This window comes from Frieseomelitta varia, unplaced genomic scaffold, assembly GCF_011392965.1.
Source record: "Frieseomelitta varia isolate USP_RPSP 00005682 unplaced genomic scaffold, Fvar_1.2 scaffold_34, whole genome shotgun sequence".
Lineage (NCBI taxonomy): Eukaryota > Metazoa > Arthropoda > Insecta > Hymenoptera > Apidae > Frieseomelitta > Frieseomelitta varia.
In genome coordinates this window covers 271,943-291,151 of record NW_025110079.1, presented here as the reverse complement: position 1 = coordinate 291,151, position 19,209 = coordinate 271,943, and the positions used below count along the sequence as shown (strand labels likewise).

At 36.5% G+C, this 19,209-nt stretch overlaps 1 protein-coding gene across 6 annotated transcripts in view; it reads right to left on the bottom strand.

The window, feature by feature from the left end:
* LOC122530369 (RNA-binding protein Musashi homolog Rbp6-like) overlaps nt 1–19,209 on the bottom strand; it is a 501,655-nt gene that overhangs the window by 221,975 nt on the left and 260,471 nt on the right. For all 6 annotated transcript variants that reach the window (XM_043657245.1, XM_043657244.1, XM_043657247.1 and 3 more), the window contains one exon: nt 6,329–6,421. In XM_043657245.1, coding sequence (XP_043513180.1) covers nt 6,329–6,421 — 93 coding nt within the window. The remainder of the gene's footprint in view (nt 1–6,328; nt 6,422–19,209) is intronic.

Sequence of the window (19,209 nt, the reverse complement as noted above, 5' to 3'; positions counted from 1 at the left end):
ACACGACGGTGGAAAGAAGAAGGCAAGACAGGTTCCGCTACATTTGTTCCACGAGATACTAAATAACCGTTTACCGAGATTAGACTGCCATGTGGTTAATTGCTCCATAAATTCTAAGTAGAAAGCGCATTGCTCTTGGTAATAATTAAGCGGAAGCGAAGCTTGGCAAATGTCGAGGCAAAGAGGGAAGTCTGTTTGAAAGAATTATTCACTCGGTTAGAACTCCGGCTCCTCTTTCGCCGAAGAAACGTAGCACACATTATGGGAGGAAAGCGGCGCGAAAGAAAGAAAAAAAAATCATGAGGGTGAAAGAGGTGGTGCAAGGAGGATGATACGCGCAAAATGCGAATCGTTTACCGTTTCCACTTGCTCGTTGCCTCTGTTTTCCAAACAGTCGGTCCGTCGAAAAATATCGGCACCGAGAGAGGATCTCTCTTTTGTAACGCCCCTGTTATAAACTCGACACTGTTCGACCAAACGAAGCGAATCGCCTCGACGACGAGTAAATGCGATACACCAGCACGGCGTGGTAGAAAGTCGAGGCGAAGTTTCCACCTCGAGCTGGAGACGACGACGGTGTGCCGATAAAACGAAGTAATCTTCGTGCCTTCAATCGACCAATCTCGATGACGTAATTGTCTTTTCAGCGAGCTTAGGCAAGCGAAGGGTAAACTTCCCGAAGGCTTGCAAGACCTGGCAGCGGAGCCCTTCTCATCGATAAACGATCGCTCGGAGGCGAAGTTCGCTTTGCGGCCTGGAATTAAACGAGCTCGCCGAAGCGATAGTTCCGAGGCACTAAAGAGACAAAAAGGGAAAGGGAAAAAAAAAATAGAAAAGAATAAAGAAAAGAAAATATACACGAGGAGGTGGAACGAAAGAAGAAGAGGAGGAGGAGGAGGCAGAAGAAAAAATGAAGGAAGGGACTGGCCAACCAATCCGACGACGCGTTAATTCTTAATTTCTTAATTTCAAGTCGACCGTTAAGCACCGCGTCAAAGAGGTCTCGGCTCTGCTGCACCACCTGCATCAACCCTCCTACCCCTCTCTTTCAGATTTCTTCGTCCGTTTCACCCAGCGTCCGTGACTGTCGAACGAAGGATGTCGGAAGTTGAAAGCGAGCGCAATTAAGCCGTGCCTCTTCGGGGATCCCCATTCATTTTTCAAGCAACGTCGCCGAACACCCTCATCTAAGTTTTAAATCGCCGCGGCTTTCCACGTGCAACGGAGCTGAAGTCGCCTCCGAGCTTCACGCGATCCATGGGGGAGAGAGGTTACGATTTACGGGCGAGTGGGATTCGCGGCGATGGCGTGAATTACACGCCGGCTAATTACCGGGCACCGGGTTTCGGCATCGAACGAGACGATATCATTGACGATTCCTCGGTGCATAAAAATTCACGAAACCGGCCTTGATCGAAACATAGTGGCTTTCTTAGTGTCGTTGGTTCCGATTTCGTACATTCGAACGTTTTCCCATTGAAATACCAGGCTGATGCATTTTTTTGAATATTCGATTCTATGTCAATATTACTAAATTTTGCACTGTCGACGATGTATGTTTGTTGTTGGACAAATTCGCGATGAAACTTCATCTTGTAATCAGGATATTCGTGTAATTTTCTCACGTGAACTTAAATTTGGAAAAAAGTTCCTACGAACGTAAACGTAGCGTTTGATAAAGGTGAGAGACAATTTTTATTGATTCATAAATTATTTTAAAGAAATTGCATCAACTTCTTTCTTGAAATAAAATAGCCATTGGAAAAATATTCTATATAACGATATGGAAATTACTTTGATTAAATCGTGCGCAACAATTCGACATATATTCCGAGAATATTATAAGAATCACTACTATCGTCTTGTATGGAAGAACTATTTATCGCGTGAAATAGAGAGAAAAAGAGAGAAAGAGAGAGAGCTGTTAACCATTCTGTTTCCCGAAGAATAAAATGTGCAATCGCGTCGAATGAATTCCCATTTAAACGCGAAAAATACATTACGCTCGATATAAGGTGGCACTAATCCGTGAAAAACGTGCTTGTTCCTTTCGACGATCGACAGGATGGATTTATGGGGCAAATTCTTGATAAGGTTTACCTCCACGATCGCGTATCGATATTTGCCATCGGCCTTAGACCCGATACACTGTTTCTCTCGCGTGAAGGAACTCCACGATACAAATAAATATAATGCAGTTACTGGAAATATCATCAGCTCACTCGTACAACTCATAGCCCCGCCATTTCGCGGATAAGGATTTATTTCCTCTGGCTCTAGTTCCCTTTCCTCTCGCTCGTCGGTCTTTTCTTCCCTCCCTCTCTCTCCCGTTTCCATCGCTTTATCCAATGGTTAGAAACGAGGTTAAAGAATAAAAGGTACCACGATGACGTAGAAATATGATAGAAAGTTTGATGAAACTTGCTTCGCAATTTGCTAAGAAGTGAAATTCCGGCAATAATAAAAGTTGGAGGTATGTGTTTCACGATGGATAGCTATACAATTCCTTTCTCGAATCGCGTCACTGAGAACTTTGGATATTTTCATAAACTGATATCTATATTTGTTCGGTGACGGTCGATCAAAAGTTTCCCTATCGCAATTCGGATTTATTTTATTGCATTGTCAAGATAAAGAAATCGTTAATGCACAATTTTCTTCGTTTTTAACAAATAGATATTTTCATGGTGCAATAGTCTCGAAATAGATTACATTTATGGGAAATTTAAAAATATAAAAGTCCACGACCCGACTAGGAAACTTTATTACTTGCATTTCCCCGAAAGTAGAAATTTCTCTACCCTTTGAAAAGAAATCTTACGGAAAAGAACTAAATTCGCAATAAAACGATGAAATAGTAACGATTCCAAGATACGGCGAAGTATATAACCGATCATAACGAATTTACTACAGAAATACTATTAACTTTATCAGAAGATCACGATTTCGCCCTTTCTTTATCCTAGTCGGACGCGGGATATCGAGGGTTATCGAGAACTCGACTGACCTGATGAAATGGCCAGCAAACGATATAAGGATACATCTGGACTCGATCTACAGTTCGTGTGTTTACTGGCTAAGCATGGACGAGACTGTTTGTACAGTCGTGCTCGACGTGGCAAATTTGCAACTGCGTGCACGCCACTCGTGCGTCAGTGTCGGCGAATTAACTAGGAGAAGAACTCGCGCGCGTCCGCGATCGATCGCCGGTCTATTTAAATCGCTATATAAACGCGAAGACACACGAAACGTAGACGCGGCACGTTAAAAGATTCACCCACTTAACTTCCTTTTTAATTCCTCGCGTGCCAAGGATTCCCCGCGTGGTCTTTTAAAATCAAGAATTATATTTCGAAAGGAAAGTACATTCTTTTCTCTTTTTCTATTCCCCTTTCCAAGAGAAACGAAAATTGCGCGAATAGTTTCCAGCAGTGAGGCACAAAGAGCCGGAAGAAGCAGAAATTTACAGAAAAGGGCAAGGGGCAAAAGAAACAGAAGAAGTCAGTAGTTTCTCCATAATTTCGTAATGAATTCAAAAAGAGGGAACGCGTTCCGTGTTTGACGTCTAAGCTAAACATTTTTCCAAAGGTCAATTTATCTATTTCACCGCGGCGCGCAGTTTCCGATACCGTCTATTTGCAATCTCACGATCGTACACACCAAAGCGGGCCGGCATTCGCGTACAGTTCTGAACGGGCGATGTGTGTCCGATCGTATCTTCGTATGTGGGTCAGGCACACAAGGGAGGCGAGCTGGAATCGCTCCGCGGGCAGGAAACTCTGCATTCGGAACCGGACGAGACGTTTCAACGGCGAACGAAAGAGAAGGTTGAAAAAGAGAGACTGCGCGGGCACGGTGGTTGGTACGAGAGTCAAGAGGCCAGGGCCGGAGATAGTGCCTCGCTCTGATATCTCAAAATCCATTTCTGGCTCGTGCCACGAACTGTGGACAACCTCCACCATCATTTTTCCCCACATTTTCCCACCCTCCTTTTTCTCCCGTGTGTTTCTCCCCTTTTTAACCGTCGCTCCCATCTCGCACGCAAACCAGACGACACTTTGGTGAAACGTCGACCGAGAAGCGAAACCTTCGTCGCGTTTCCAGCGGGAAGGTTTTTTCTTGCACTGGGATTTCCGCACAGTCGGAGAAAAGTGTATTTTAACGGAATTACAGTCTCGAACGGTTTCCCCAGGTTGACATAGAGGGGACTGTTGATTTTAATATCCACGATTACGCGCAGGTCGTAAATTTCGTTCAATTACCTACAAATTTAGGCTTTAAAATTTTTGTTTTGTTAACATTAAAGAACGCGGCTAACATTAACAATCGCGGCACTAGTAATGCATTGTCTCTCTTTCTTTTATTAATTTTATTATTCGTATTTTCTGTGTGATTTATTCTACCAAAATTTCTGTACATTGAGAAATTTTGCTTGAAAGAACAAAATAATAAAAAATTAATTTAAAAGATATACGAATGAACAATAAAACGAAGACCATCTGTGAATAATTGTACAATTGTAAAATACATACGAAATACATAAAAATATAATAATATTTGTAAATACACATTTACTCCAATTATTACGAACCAGAGTAATTTAAAGATCTGAAAACATTCAATAACCCAAGCCACTGCCGTGCATGCGAATATATAACTATTCCGCCGGTCCGAGGGTTAAACTAGAGAAACACTGGAGAATATAGGGACCATAAAGCCGAGCGGACGGGCAGACAACTATTTCTCCCCGGCATAATGCTTTTGAAACCAGCTGCACGTTCGTCCACTATGTCAATTTTATATCCCGGGCTACCGACCGAGAAGGGTTGGGAAAAAGGCAAATCGTAGTCGTTATTACCAATTACCAAACCGTTAATTCTATTTACGTTATCGCCAGAACGTGGAACGATTTCGGCTCGACTACCACCCGGGCTCCATAAATCAAGCTCAAGTACCATTATCTGTTTCACACAACCGACGCCGATGAATCGCGACGGCTATTATCAAGGCGATAGAAGCCGGAGAAGTTCGCACAATAACGCGTAATGGTCCGCGCAGTCTCGCCAAAGGTCGATAAAGGCTAATTAGCAGAAATCCTCGTCTCAGGTGGTCCTTCTACTGATTCCTAATCACTTAACCAGGCGACGAGCGAGGAGGTGTCTCGAGAGCGTTTGCCGGAAGTGACGGCGAGGGATTTAACACGACCGACGAACGATACGCGGATACAACGTTCATCGGCCAAAATTCTGATTGGCCCCCTCGATAGTCGACGACGTATTTGCCGACGATTCAACCGTGAGACGCGTCCGGACCGAATATCGAGGTTGCTCGTTTCAGTTATATCACCGTTTCTGAAACCGTTCCCAGAATCATTGCGGGTAATAAAAGCGAAACGGAATTTTGGAAATTGTAATTATGGCCATTATGTGCAATTGGTTTTCCGGCGAATATTATGTTGATGGGAAGAACGATGCATGGAAATCGGATCGTCAAACGAGGGATAAACTCGTTTCGAGTTTACAGAGAATACGAAATTACGATTTTCCTAAACGGAGATTTCAGAATTTTGCGATCTAAATGTACCGAAATTGTTGATAATTTAGGCGTAAAGCAAATATAAATGTACCTTTCAGATTTATATTACATTTTATCCCGGTTGAAAGTTAATTAATCTTTCAAAAATGAAAATTCTTATAAAATTAAAAATTCGATGAATATAATATCATTCCTGTTTCTCTTTTGGATTGTTAAATAGAACTAGAGGCAGAAGTACCAAACTTCAAAAATAAAGAGTTATCAATCCTTCAAAAATCAAAAATAATTCTCAAGAGTTCGACAAATACAGCATTTCCCTGTGTATTTGTCCAGCAATATGCTCTAGTGAAACGGTAGACAGATGAACGCAAAATGCATCAGAATTGCTGAAACGATAAACGTCGCGGAATCGCACAGACTGCGAGCTTTTCACAACCGTTGACCCTGTCAAATATCGCGTTTCATGTCGGATTAGGAAGGCACGCGTGAAATAAGCAAAACGCTGAATCGCATCGAGCCACGTGTCGGTCACGTTGGCACGCTCGCCAAAAATAATGATTCCTATGGTCTCGCGACAATGATCACCAGCTAGGCTGTCCGTCTGGACCGTGACGAGAAAACCGAACGCGGTAACACGGTTGATGATTTCGCCTGCGAGCGAGTTCTGACACATACCGCGTCCGATAATATACGATTTCGATGTCGAATGTTCGTCACCGTGAAGTTTCGTGGCCTGCGTCCGTCGTGATTTACGCGCGTTATTAATCAACATCATTCAGTGCGTGTTACTCACCGGGCCGAACTGTTCGAAGTAGTTTTTCACGTCCTCCAGCGTCGTCGGTGCCGATAGTCCACCGACGAATATCTTCTTTGTCCTTGTCACCATCTGTAAGCAGAAAGAAAATGCACCATGTTATTAACGATACTTCTGGAATATTTGTGGAAATATTGAGTACAAGGGAAAATTCTGTCGCTTCAAAAGCATTTTTCTTTCTTCTTACTTAAAAATTAATCCATTGTGTAATTTTCTTCATTAGATATCACTTTCTGTCAACGTATTTATTCCTCTAGAATAAGAATGTCCCATTTTTTGACGCGTCAACAGTCATTATGTAAGTTGCGGAAAAGATGGTAATCGCTTGGGGTTGTTTGGTGAACTCCAAGTATATTTGTAGCATCAATGCATGTTAAAGTTTGTATATTATTCTGCATAAGACATCATCATATGTGATGGTCTTCTCGATCTTGATATATGTTTTAATGAAAAGTCACCTTTTCGAAATTTTTCAAACCAACTTTGGGGTAGTTTTAGAGGTTATAGCAGGTTCACTAAACATATCACATAAGTTTCTTTATCGTTTGCACAGCACTATTTCTTTTCTGATATATAATGCTACCTGTATACAATGCCTCAGATGCTCTTTTGAATCGCACATTATGATATTAATAAAAACAATTAATTAACCCGAACAATTTCTACTGCTTAATATAATAGGAAAAGTAACCGTTCAAACTAACTTCTTAAACTACGTACTGTTTCAATAGCTACCACCATCTACCAGCAAAAAATTAGGAAAGTCGATATTGCAGAAAATGACAGAACTTACCCTTATATCCATATAGTGTGAAATATAATGTGAAAAAATTACTCAGTAGATAATGTCAGGGAATTTTGTCCTTTTCAGAAATTTAATACGATAGAAGGAAGCTTATTTGCATATCTATCCGCACATACATATATATCTATAGTACAGTTAATTAATTTGATGTTATTCAAGACTAAATATCATATAAATGTGATAATTGCGCTTCGTGTTGCTAATTATAGAAACTACGGAACTAAGGAGTCACGTTTTACTCCGATTCTAATAATTCTTAACCGTGTACGAATTTTATGTAATATGGGTACTTCATGCAATGCATAATCGCTTAACAGTACGAGAAGCCATCGTTGACTTTAATGCGAGTTTCTAATTGTAGAATTTTTCACGAACGGTAACGTCTTGAGCACTTTAACGTTAAATACGAACTATGTTAAACTAGAAAACGTGTTCAGAAAGAAACGAGATTCAATTTTATGCGTATATTACGATTCACTGTATCACGGTACAGGAGAACATTCCGCGTCAAGGGCACGAATCACAGAACTTTCTGTTCCGTTCTGTTCTTGGAATTTCGAGTAAAATGCATTTCGAGAAAACGCGTAAAATGTAAAGTTTACGTCCTAAAATATTTACTTTCTAGAATATAAGAATAGTGTCTCATATTCTAGTTTACTATATCATTAAAAAGTTTGAATAATATGTAAAATATAAAATATAAAATATTAAAAATATATAAAATTGTCTATAAAACTGCCACATTCCCTAGATTCTACTTTCCTGTATCATTAAAATATTATAATGAAATACTGAACATAAAATATTAATGATATATAAAAAATGATTATAGAACTCAGCAATAAAATACAATGAGACGCATTATAAGAAGTAATTATGTGTACATTACTAGATTTATTAGAAAATTTATATACTGATTATAATTGTATTCAATGTATTGAATTTTCGTATTATTTGATAATATTGGAATATTTAGGAATATTTCATGTAATATTGTATGATACTGTAATAAGTAATAAATATTGAATATTGTACTAAATAGCATAACGATAATAATACAGTAATAATTGCACGCTGTTAGATTTTCAATAGAATATATAGACCAATTAGTTAGCTCCAAGTTCATTAAATTTCGTATCAATTAATAATATTGTACTTTCCTGCTATAAAATATTATAATAATTATTATATTAATAGTATAATAAATTTCATGTCATTTAGTGATATTGTATTTTCATATGATTACGAAAATTTGATACTGTGAAATTGAAATGTACTTCAAACGTAATAAACTCTTGATTAAAAAATAAAGGCACGTGCAAGTGCTTTTTTTTTTAATTAGGCATGAAAAAGAAGATCAAGAAAGTAATACGTAGACTATAAATGTTTCATACAATTATGAAAAATTTCAAAGTGCAACAAATTAAGTCAATGAATTAATTTAATCAAACAATTCTGAATTTCATCTCTATCTTTTTAATTATATTTATAAAAATATAAATTTGCACGAAGTCTAGCGATGAGAAATGAAAGAAGAGACATTATCATACTAATGTTCTCATACATAATCTTGCTCGCGAGATATGGTTTTTTTTAGAAATTTACAAAGCTTATTTGCCTATCTAAAAAAATTATGCTAATATAATCCTGGCTATAAAAGGTTTAACAAACTAGCATAACTATTTCGAACTTTAATTCGATAATGTAGTTGGAACCTCTTACCCTCGTAATTTAAACGATTCATTAACAAGCGTAAGTACAAATACATTGGATAAGTATTGGCAATTGTGTAGAAAAAGATTGAAAGACATAACTATTACTACGTAGCATATATTTTAGGAAAATTTTTATATTATGAAATATTTTATATATTATGGAAAATTTTAAAATATCAAATTGTACGAAGTGCACATAACTAGAAAGAATATGTATCTACATAAAATATCTAATATTTATATCATAAAACAATTTTTGTTTAAAAGAAGGAGTACAATAAAATTGTAGAATGTTTTTCACATTTCAAATTACGAAGTTTCCTAAAATAGAGATTCGAATTTCTGTATACGTATAGGTTTTTACAAACGGCTATTGATCGACACACATATATTTACGTCAACGTTGTCGTACACAGCAGCGTTAAATCGAACGTGTTCATATTTGATATGAAAAATGGAATGTACAGGAAACAGGAACGATATTTATTTCCTTTGCGAAAACGCATTGAAACTCGTTATCATATTTTCAATAAATTTTGTTAACCGACCGACGAAATAAATTTCGCTGAAAGAGCTTGTGCTAAAGCAACCGCGCAAAATGATGAACACCCGCGTTCACAGAGATAACGTTGCGCATCAATTGTCAGGAAACAACTTTCCTTTGAAGGGAGGAAAAAAATAATTTTTTGAAAAATTTGAAGACGACAAGCATACAATTTTAATATTTAAATAATATATAATATCTTATTCAAATAAAGAAGTTGAATGCAGGAGAAAAATATTCTATCTATTCTAAAATTCTCAAATTCTGGACACTGAAATTCTAAAGTACTGAGATTTCAAAATTCGACAATTCAGAGGTTCTGAAATGCTAAATTTTAAGAATACTAAAATTCTAGGATTCCAAATTTTTGAATTTCTGCAATTCTAATTCTAAAATTCCCTTCAATTCAAAAGATCCCAAAATTCTAAAATTCTCATATTCCGAGATTTCAGAATTCCAAGATTCTAAAATACCAAGATTCTAAAATTCCTGTTATTTCCATTATCTTGTATCCAAAGTAATTTACTTTGCTCTTGTCTCTGGAAATTATTTCGTAACAATTTTTTTCATGTAACGTTGTTAATAAATGGTTAATAAATTTAAGCTACACGGGCAGCTGAAAGCGTTTTACCATACGCTTCGAAATATGTTTACTTTGTAGATTCACGAGCGCAAAAATGCGCCGGGAATAATGCTCTTTTCAAAGCGTGTTTTGGGGAGGAAAGAACTGGAAAGCGACGGCATACAGAGGGAATGGGAAAGTCGGCTGAAAAATGGCACGGTCGTGGTTAAGAAATTGATAAGGAGGTTGATAAAATATGAATGGCCCCCGTCGGACACACCGCGCTATTTCCACGAAGAAGGATCCTTTCATTGGCGACATTTTTCATATTTGTTCAAATCGGCAATGTCAATTTTCGATCGCGTTCGCGCTGCGCATAGTGCAGTTTTGCACAGCGTGAAACGAAACATCGGAACAGAAATGTTTGATAAAATGATTAACACGCCGAGTTATCCTAAATATTCGGCTGCGGAATAATTCACGAGGGAATCTGTTGTGCGTGTGTGAATTAAATCGACGCGTTCTTCGGTAGTTCGAATTCATTAACGGACACGTAACGTTTCGACACAATTATATCCGGTAAATGCAAATCGAATAAAACCCACAGGTATTTAAGAGTGATTATAATTTTGTGAATACAAAACGTGTGTTACAAAACGGCGGAATTTATTCAAATAAATTTATGCGGTCTAGGTAACGGGAATAAATGTTCTTCTCTGTTATCTGCGTAATGTTATCAACTCGGTGTGCTGCATTGTATGTACAGGATGTTAATAATATAGGAAAATAATTATTATTATTAAAAGTTCAAGTTGATTAATCAAATATAAAGATATAAAGCAAAGGTATTTGTTAAGACGAATTCAATAACTTGCATACGAGGTCATTTGTTGTTATAACTTGTTAAAAATTAAGGAATTATTATTTAAAGTTCAATGATGAAAACAAATCGTACAGCTAGTATTAAGGGCTCATCGTAAAGAGGAGATTTCAATTTCCAAGATCACGATTGATCTGATCGTGAAATAAAATTGTTCAGTGACAGAGAAACTTCTCTTCGGCGAGATATTTGAATATTTTCATAATTTCTGAGAAGAAAAGTTTTCTTATTTTTACACTTCCTGCATAATGTAAAAATAAATATCTTTAAAAGAAACAAATTCAAAATTGTTAAAGTGGAGACTTTACACTAAAATAAAATCAAGTTAATTGTTCTACAATTCTTTTTCACGAAATTATAACAGTTTGAAATATTGATAATTTTTTTATCTAGTGTATGAATAGTTTTGTTCTTTTTTAAAAATTTTTCGTAAATTTTGTGTATTTGATGAACCAGAGTTTTTTATTTTTTATTCCAAGTTGACGTTTCGTTCGAAATGCGCGCGCAGATTACAGCGCCATTACACGGCGAAATATGCAATACACTTCCTATGATTCTCGAACGTAATCGATATTTCTCATGATCGATTTTTAAACGGGAAACATGGCGGAAGGAAACACGTACGTCTGTAAGACAAACTTCTGTAAACAAGAAAGTGTTATCTAGCTAAATCATTCAGACAGAAGTATTATCCAGAAGTTCTCAGGTAAAAATGTAAATCAATAGTTGTTAGATTTGTGTTTGTCTTGTGAATTTTCAAGACAAAATGTGCATTTTTGACTTGAGCTCAGGATAAGATTTAACCAAATAATTACACATAATTTTCAACAATTAGACAACTAATAGCACATTTAAACAACAATTAGACAACATATACACATTTAAACAGAACCATACCAAACTAAATTATTTATAATTTTATATTAAAATTTAATTTCAGTTCAAATCAGTACAAATATTATAACCTTATAATTCACTCATGTTACATGTATATGTATATACGTATTTTATTATATACGTATATGCTTTTACACACATACTTCTATTATAACATTTTTTACTTATTTGTTGATTGTTTAACTTTATACTGCGTAATTCTTAACAATTCCAGTATTAAATTCAATAATAATTTATTAAAAATGTACGTATTTAATAACTAAAATAATAATTTTACTGTGTAACATAATATAATTTTTCATTTCTCAAATACAGTACGACGTAGAAGGCCTTGCAGCTCGGAGTTCAAAACAATAATACGAATGTTTATGTTCGTCTTATCGTGCCTGTTCGGACAAGATCACCCCATCCCCACTACTTTCTCAAATGCGCGACGAACTGTGTCGCGGGGAGTCATTGGGCTGTCGAATTTCGTGACAACAACACGTGTAAGGTTCGTAATCTTACATAACCTATCTGTGGCGTCTCTTCGGTGGCGTCGCTTCTTTGACAATCTTTTACTTCCATTAATAATATCATTTAATTAATACGCGTGTGTTTAACGATTAATTGAGCGATTAATTACGATTAATTACGACAATAAAATCGTATAGTACTTTGAAACTTTTTGCACCAGTTTTGCTTCAATTGTCGATTTCACTCGTACTACAGTTACCGGTAGTTTGTTTCATACGCTTTTTCAATAGAATTTGAAGTTGCTTATCGTTTCATTTTTACATATTTGCTTCCATTTGATACATTTGTTCTGACTTTTGATTCTTTTTTGTGCAGATTATTCCTTGATTGCAGAGATACATAGAATGCATGGACGCCACGATTATTAATGGACAATCTGATGAACTTTCACGGAAATTTGGCAACATTTTAGTCATTTTATGTAAAATTTGACATACAAATTATATATATTTGTGATACTATTTACAATACGTAATTTCGCTATCATTTGTTCGCTATCATTCGCTATCATTTGATATTGAAAAATACTTTGTAATTTACAACTTATATTTTTAAAACATATCCAAGTTTCTTCTATAAAAATAGCAGTATTTTCAAAATAAACATATCCTTCACCCTCCTTCTATTAATCAGTTTTATTTCCAGAAATTTTTTATGACTGCGCGCAATGCGGTCGTTAGAGTCAGTGTTTGTTGCGAAATATTTTTGTATTTATTTGTGCAAAATGGCTCTTATTTAAATTCAATTAATTTATTTAAATTATAATTCGCGAAATGAGAGTTAGTGAGTTCGCTGATTACTTATGTACGCGTTGATAGTCTTTTATTTTTTTTATTTTTTTTAAATCTTATTCAGTGTCTCGTTTTCGGTATCAAAGTTAGTGCTCAAGAGGATAAGGCCACTTCAGGAAATCAAGATCGTAAGTAGTTTTATATACTGTATCTCAATTTATTCAGTTTGTTTTTTCAAATTTCAAACAACAAAGTATAATATTTGATGTTTGTTACAGGCGCTTCACAATTTTTTTGCATTTTTTGGGGAAAATCCAACGGTGGCTCTAAAGCCAAGAATGTAAGAATCTTTCATTACTTCTAACTTAAGATTTTGCTTTTTAACATAAATTCCAATGTTTAATGTTTTGTTACAGATTTCCTACAATCTCCACTTCCCCTGATTCTCCAAGAATCTTATGATGCTTCAAAAGCTAAGAATGTAAGTTTACTTTAGCACGTTGTATTTAAATTTTATTCTCTATAGTTATCTCTCTACTAAAGTCGAATGTAACTAACTATATAATAAAAACACTTTAAATTGTTATATAATATAATATATTTAAATTATTATATAACTCCCAATTCTTATCGTTAATAAAATTTAAGTTTTCACAAATAATATTGTGTCTTTAGGAACAAAATATTTTATGTTTTTTAGGAAATTTTTCACGGCCTTCACTTCCACCATGGGATGCTCCAGTACAGCATCAGTGATAACGTTCTTCACATCTATCTCGTGAGTCGCATGCATTTATGTTCCTCCGGCCACTCAATCATGTCGTAGGACGAGAGGTCCGAATCGGCACGGGTGACTGGTTGTATACGTAGAATTTTTGATGAGCATAGTGACCGCGGGTATTTTTTATACCCGTGAGTAGTAACATTTTTTTCAGGTTTTTTATGTATTAGATTAGGATAGGGCTTCTTGCACATCGCGATTTTAACAATCAGATCGAATATATATAGTTATAGAAATTATTTGTAAAATCAAAATATATTCAATATAAATGTTCGCCAAGCTAAAATACGTATATGAATATCCATATGAATAAATAAATTATAAATATTTATAAATAATTATTGTTAGAATTATTTCGTTTCATAGTATAGAAGACGGATACCTCCCGACTTCGTTGCTATGAAAGATGCAGTTAGTACTTATTGATATACTAGTAATATATTTTGTTATAATAATTAATTATTTCAAACTTCATCTTCTCTTTTATAATCGTATTGAATGATTTAATTAATTGAATTTTATAATGATGAACTTCCATACAATGTGAAATATATAATAGATTAGAATTCTTTCTGTAAGAAAATGTATGAAATTTTATGTGCAAGAAGATATTACGCGACAGGCAGATTTTTTAATCAAAGTAACAAGTTAACAACTCTGCTTTTGCATTTTCGAAAATGTGCTTTGATGAAGAAGTCGCCTGAGATTATTTCTATTAATATTTAATTTGGAGTGAATTATTTGATTTTGATTGTTTGAGTCATTTGTAGATTTCATATCTTTTTTAATAAATTCAAGTCTTATTTTCAATAATTTCTGAAAGAGTACATTCATTACAGTTTGAAATAAAATAATGCAATAGTCCGTTAGATACGAATTACATAAACTAATCATCTTTTTTAGTTCAGGATTTTCAGGTTTAACCCCTTCCGTGTTCATTGTCAGGATCTCACTCACGTGCCCAGGTGCTACTTGGGTGGGTGAAAAACATTGGGCACGATGACCATAGTTTGTAATTTTATAAAAAATTTCTCAGCGACTGGCAGTGTGTTAGCGTATCGTGCACGGCGTATTTTCCACATGTGTGTGTGGTTAGGATGTGGAATTGCGTTGTTTCTATTGCTTTATTCATTATAAACTTGAAGTATGAATTTATTATAATAATACCTATTAAATACATTATAATTATGTTATTAATTATATTATCAATTGTAATAATGATTCCAAGTCAACTTGCTCAGAGTTTCTATGGAAATTATGTATATCTTTCCTCAGTTATTAATATCTCACATATAGCTATTAATATATATATACGTGTAATCATGTTTTACGCAATGGTCGCGAGCCATTGTCAGTCGATTTCAGGAAAATGGTACGTAAATTAGAGTGTGAAAGTTGTGTGTTAAGCTCGGGTGTCGGAGGCGTCCCGGGACGTCCTCTCTAGTTTAGGTCTGCGCCCGAGTGNCAACCTGTTTCAGGAAATCTAATTTGAAAAATCGACAGTGAAATTGGTACAAATGGAGCATACCACTTGTTTCTGGTTTTATTCTTCGATTTTTCGAATTTAGTATCGCGGTCGCGGTCGCGAATAGGTTGCGAATAGGTCCCGAAACGAACGTTTATGCAGGTATTGCTCGAGCACGCACGTGCGAACGAACAACGATCACTATGATCGATGGTCATCCATGTGTATTGGTATCAGCTTCCGCGGTTTATCTTTTCATTTCACCTTATTATAAGTTATTTTTTAGTTTGCGATTAGAAAGACTCGAGCTAGATATAAGTTTCAGAGGGCATTGCGCTCGAAGAAAGAAGAAGCTAAAAGCCGAAGAGGCCCGGCAAACTGCCACGAAGAGGGTCACAACAAATGGCGTCTCATTCTCTGAGTCATTTAAATGATTCCAGAGCATGGGAAGTCATTCTCGTTACTACTTTGTCACTATGCTCTTTTAGTATTTGTAGTTGTATTTTTTGTTTCTTCTTCATCATCATCGTTCATTATCGTTTTGGGCAAATCGCGGTTTTTCTTGTTAACGATTACGGATTGAATTAGAGTTGCGAAATAATTTCGCGCCTGTTTATTAGTGTTGCGAGAAATTGATTACGATTTAAATTAGAGTTACGAAGAAATGATATTCGTGTTTGCTTTAGAGTTGCGAATTCTGATACCGCGATTGTCTTTTGCAATTTTGATTTGAATTTTTATAGTTGTTTAGTATAAAATTTATACTATTTAATTTAAAATTAAATTATAGAGTCATTGCTTTTAATTAATTTTAGAATGTTAGGGTATTTGAAATAGCTTTTTGTTCGTACAGTTTTTTATTGTCGATAATAATTTTCATTGAATTTAGTTTTAAAGCTAGTGTTGCGATTTTATTTCATCGTGATTTCCAATTACTTTTGCTGCTAGTGTTGCGATTAGTTTTCCATCACGATTAGTTTTCCTCTTAGTAATAATGAATGATCGCGTTTCTTGAGTATTGCGTTTACAAAATGCCCAAGTTCTTCCACTAGATTCGTGGAAAAATAGGTTCCTACTCCTAGATCACTTGATGTAGCTAAAAAAGCTATACAGAGGTGGTCATTCATCAGCAATCTCCAGCACTGGACGCGTCGCGATTAGTGTTGTGTATTTTAAACACGAGTGCATAGATTAATAGCATTGCGTGCTTGTTTTCGGAAGTTATAAACATAACGAAACACTCTTCGCGTTTGATATAGAAAATTTTCTATTCTACAGTTAGTGTTAGTGAATTAGTGTTGCGAAAGAAGATACGGTTTGTTGCTCGGGTTCGTAATGTAGATAATTATTATGTAGAAAATTAACAACGATCCTTTTGGTTATTTCGTTGTTTAATAGGACATGCTTATTTTTTAGTAGCCCTTCTGGCTACTGTGTCGCGATTTCTTTTTCAATAGTCCTTCTGATTACTGTGTTAGGTTTTCTTTTTCAACATCCTTCACTGTCACCGTTTATTACTGAAAATGCTACTAAAAAATATATATATTTTTTATTATATAATCACTTTTTGTGAAGCTGTTAAACTAAATTAGACTAAATTGGACTTAATTGGTCTATAGATAGTAGTATTTGATGTATAATTACTCATTGCGTTATTATATAGCTAAACAATTAGTTATATAATTGATACAATTATTAATTGTATGGCATATAATACAAGCTGATTAATTGCGATCTCGGTTATGTGTTTGTGTAGATGTACATGTCCATTAGATTAATGAAAAATAAATAATATGTAGTTCTGACATTAACTTCTAAGCGTATGGAAAATATTTCACCTGAATGTGTATATTTTTCATACAAAAATATTTTAGAAAGTCTAGGATTAATTTTTTCTTCCACAACGATTATATCTGTAAATGGGAGGGTTGTTATTTTTTCTTCTCTTTAGTTTTTCTTGTATTATATCAAATTTTTGATAAAATTTATTTAAGCTGATTAGGTTCTTTAATATTTTATCAATAACTTTAGAATTTTAATTTACTGCAGTAAAAATACTATCGTAATATCGTTAAACGTGGATAGAACTCTTCTATATAACTGTGATATGTAGTAGAAATGATTTCGTTTTAGTTACTAGCTTCGCATTTCGGTATTGAAAATTTGACAACACTGTAATGGATTTCAAACATCATATTTCTGGCGCGTTCACTTGATTAAATTCCATCAGTTTGATATAGTGCCCCACTTCATCGTTGTTTAAGCATAGAATGCGCTAAAAGAATCACTGATTTTTTAGTATGTCGGTATTTCAGAGCATGGGACACAAAATCCCATAAGATGCTTGATCTATTCATATACCTCGTCTGTATGATAGAACCAACGTAAAAATAAGCAACGCCGCTATTGAAAGATTTCGAGAATAAGGGAACAGAGACGTATCGAGCTACGAACTACACACACTCACACACAGAAGTCCGAGATAAGATATTTCGAAAACTATATCGAATGTGTCTTCCTTCTGCCGCTCGACAAGCTGATTGACGGATTCTGCTGGCACGGAAATATCGCGAAAGCCTTTCTCGATCATTTTTCGACGCTTCGATCCGGGACAAAACGAGGAGAACGAACCGTTCCCGAAGGACAAGCGACGATGCAACAGCGAGCGATGCGGATCGTTCTCGTAAACGACAACGAGAAAGAGCACTTCACTGGAATCACGGCAACAGGAAAACGTTGTATCGTGGCGAAACTAATTACCAGCGGTCGCTTTAGCGGCAGCGGGTGGAATTGGAGATGGAAAAAAAGGAGAACAAGGGGAAATGGCATTCAGACGGGGCATCTTAATAACACGATCGCAATGTAATAAAGCTCCGCCGCGCGGAGAGGAGAAAATTTCGCTGAGAGGAGGAAGCGGTGCTCGCGAGTGGCCAGGCGAGTTGGTCGGCAGAAAAGAGAACGAAAGAGACGAGACGATAGCGCAGGATGGAAGAGTGGAAGAGGACGGCTAGAGCGGGAAGAGCTGAATACAGCGGAAACGGCAGAAGAGGTAAACTCTGGTAATTTCAGTGATGGCTGGGCTTAGACCTCTCTATATCCGGTGAGTAACGCAAACCCCTTGGCGCAAGTCCTTCCACCTCGTGGTGCCTGAAACTCTCTCTCTCTCTCTCTCTCTCTTCTTCGCTCTTTTCTCTTTCTAATCTCAATCTCCGGCTCGCGCTCATCCCTGTGTCGCTCTCATCTCACGGGAGGCGGATGATAGCTTGCGAACCTCAGCCGCCCGGAGCTGGCTAATCAGCGAAGTATATAAAGTCCCGGGGATGAAAATAAAACGGGGCTGAATCTCGAAAATTAAATAAATGACTTGCCTCGATTCCATCGTCGGTGGAAAACCGTGGCTCGTGAAAGAAGCTCGAGAGTGACAAACGAGAAGAACGAGAACGAGAGGAAACGAGCGAAATCTAAGGCGGGGCAGAGTTAAACTGAGAGGGGGAGGAAGAAGAGTGGCGGTGGTGAAAAAAGGACGAACGGGGAAACGGACCACGGGAGACAGACGCGGATAAATAACAAGAACGAAAGAACGCAGGGGGAGGGGGGCGAAGGATACGCAAGGGCAAAGGGGGCAACCACTTATTCGAATGAAGTTGCAGCAGCGGCAGCTCACTTGCTGCAGGTCGGCCGGAAGTGCCGAAATTTTATTACGCTCCGCTACGCTCGGTCTCGTTCCGTAATGAGCGCATTGTCGTGCAAACGAGACACTTCAGCCGGAGGCCAACGTCTCCGGCGATGCTTCCAGACGTACCAGCTCACCTTCTCTTTTACCGACGAATACTCTTTTGTCCCGTTACGCCGACAAGAATGGGAAGAAAAGGGGAAGTTGAATTGGCTACGATGTTGCGCGCGAAGAATTGCCAAAGGCCACGCTCGTAATTGCTACGTCCGAGCTTTGCCAAATTTCGGCAAC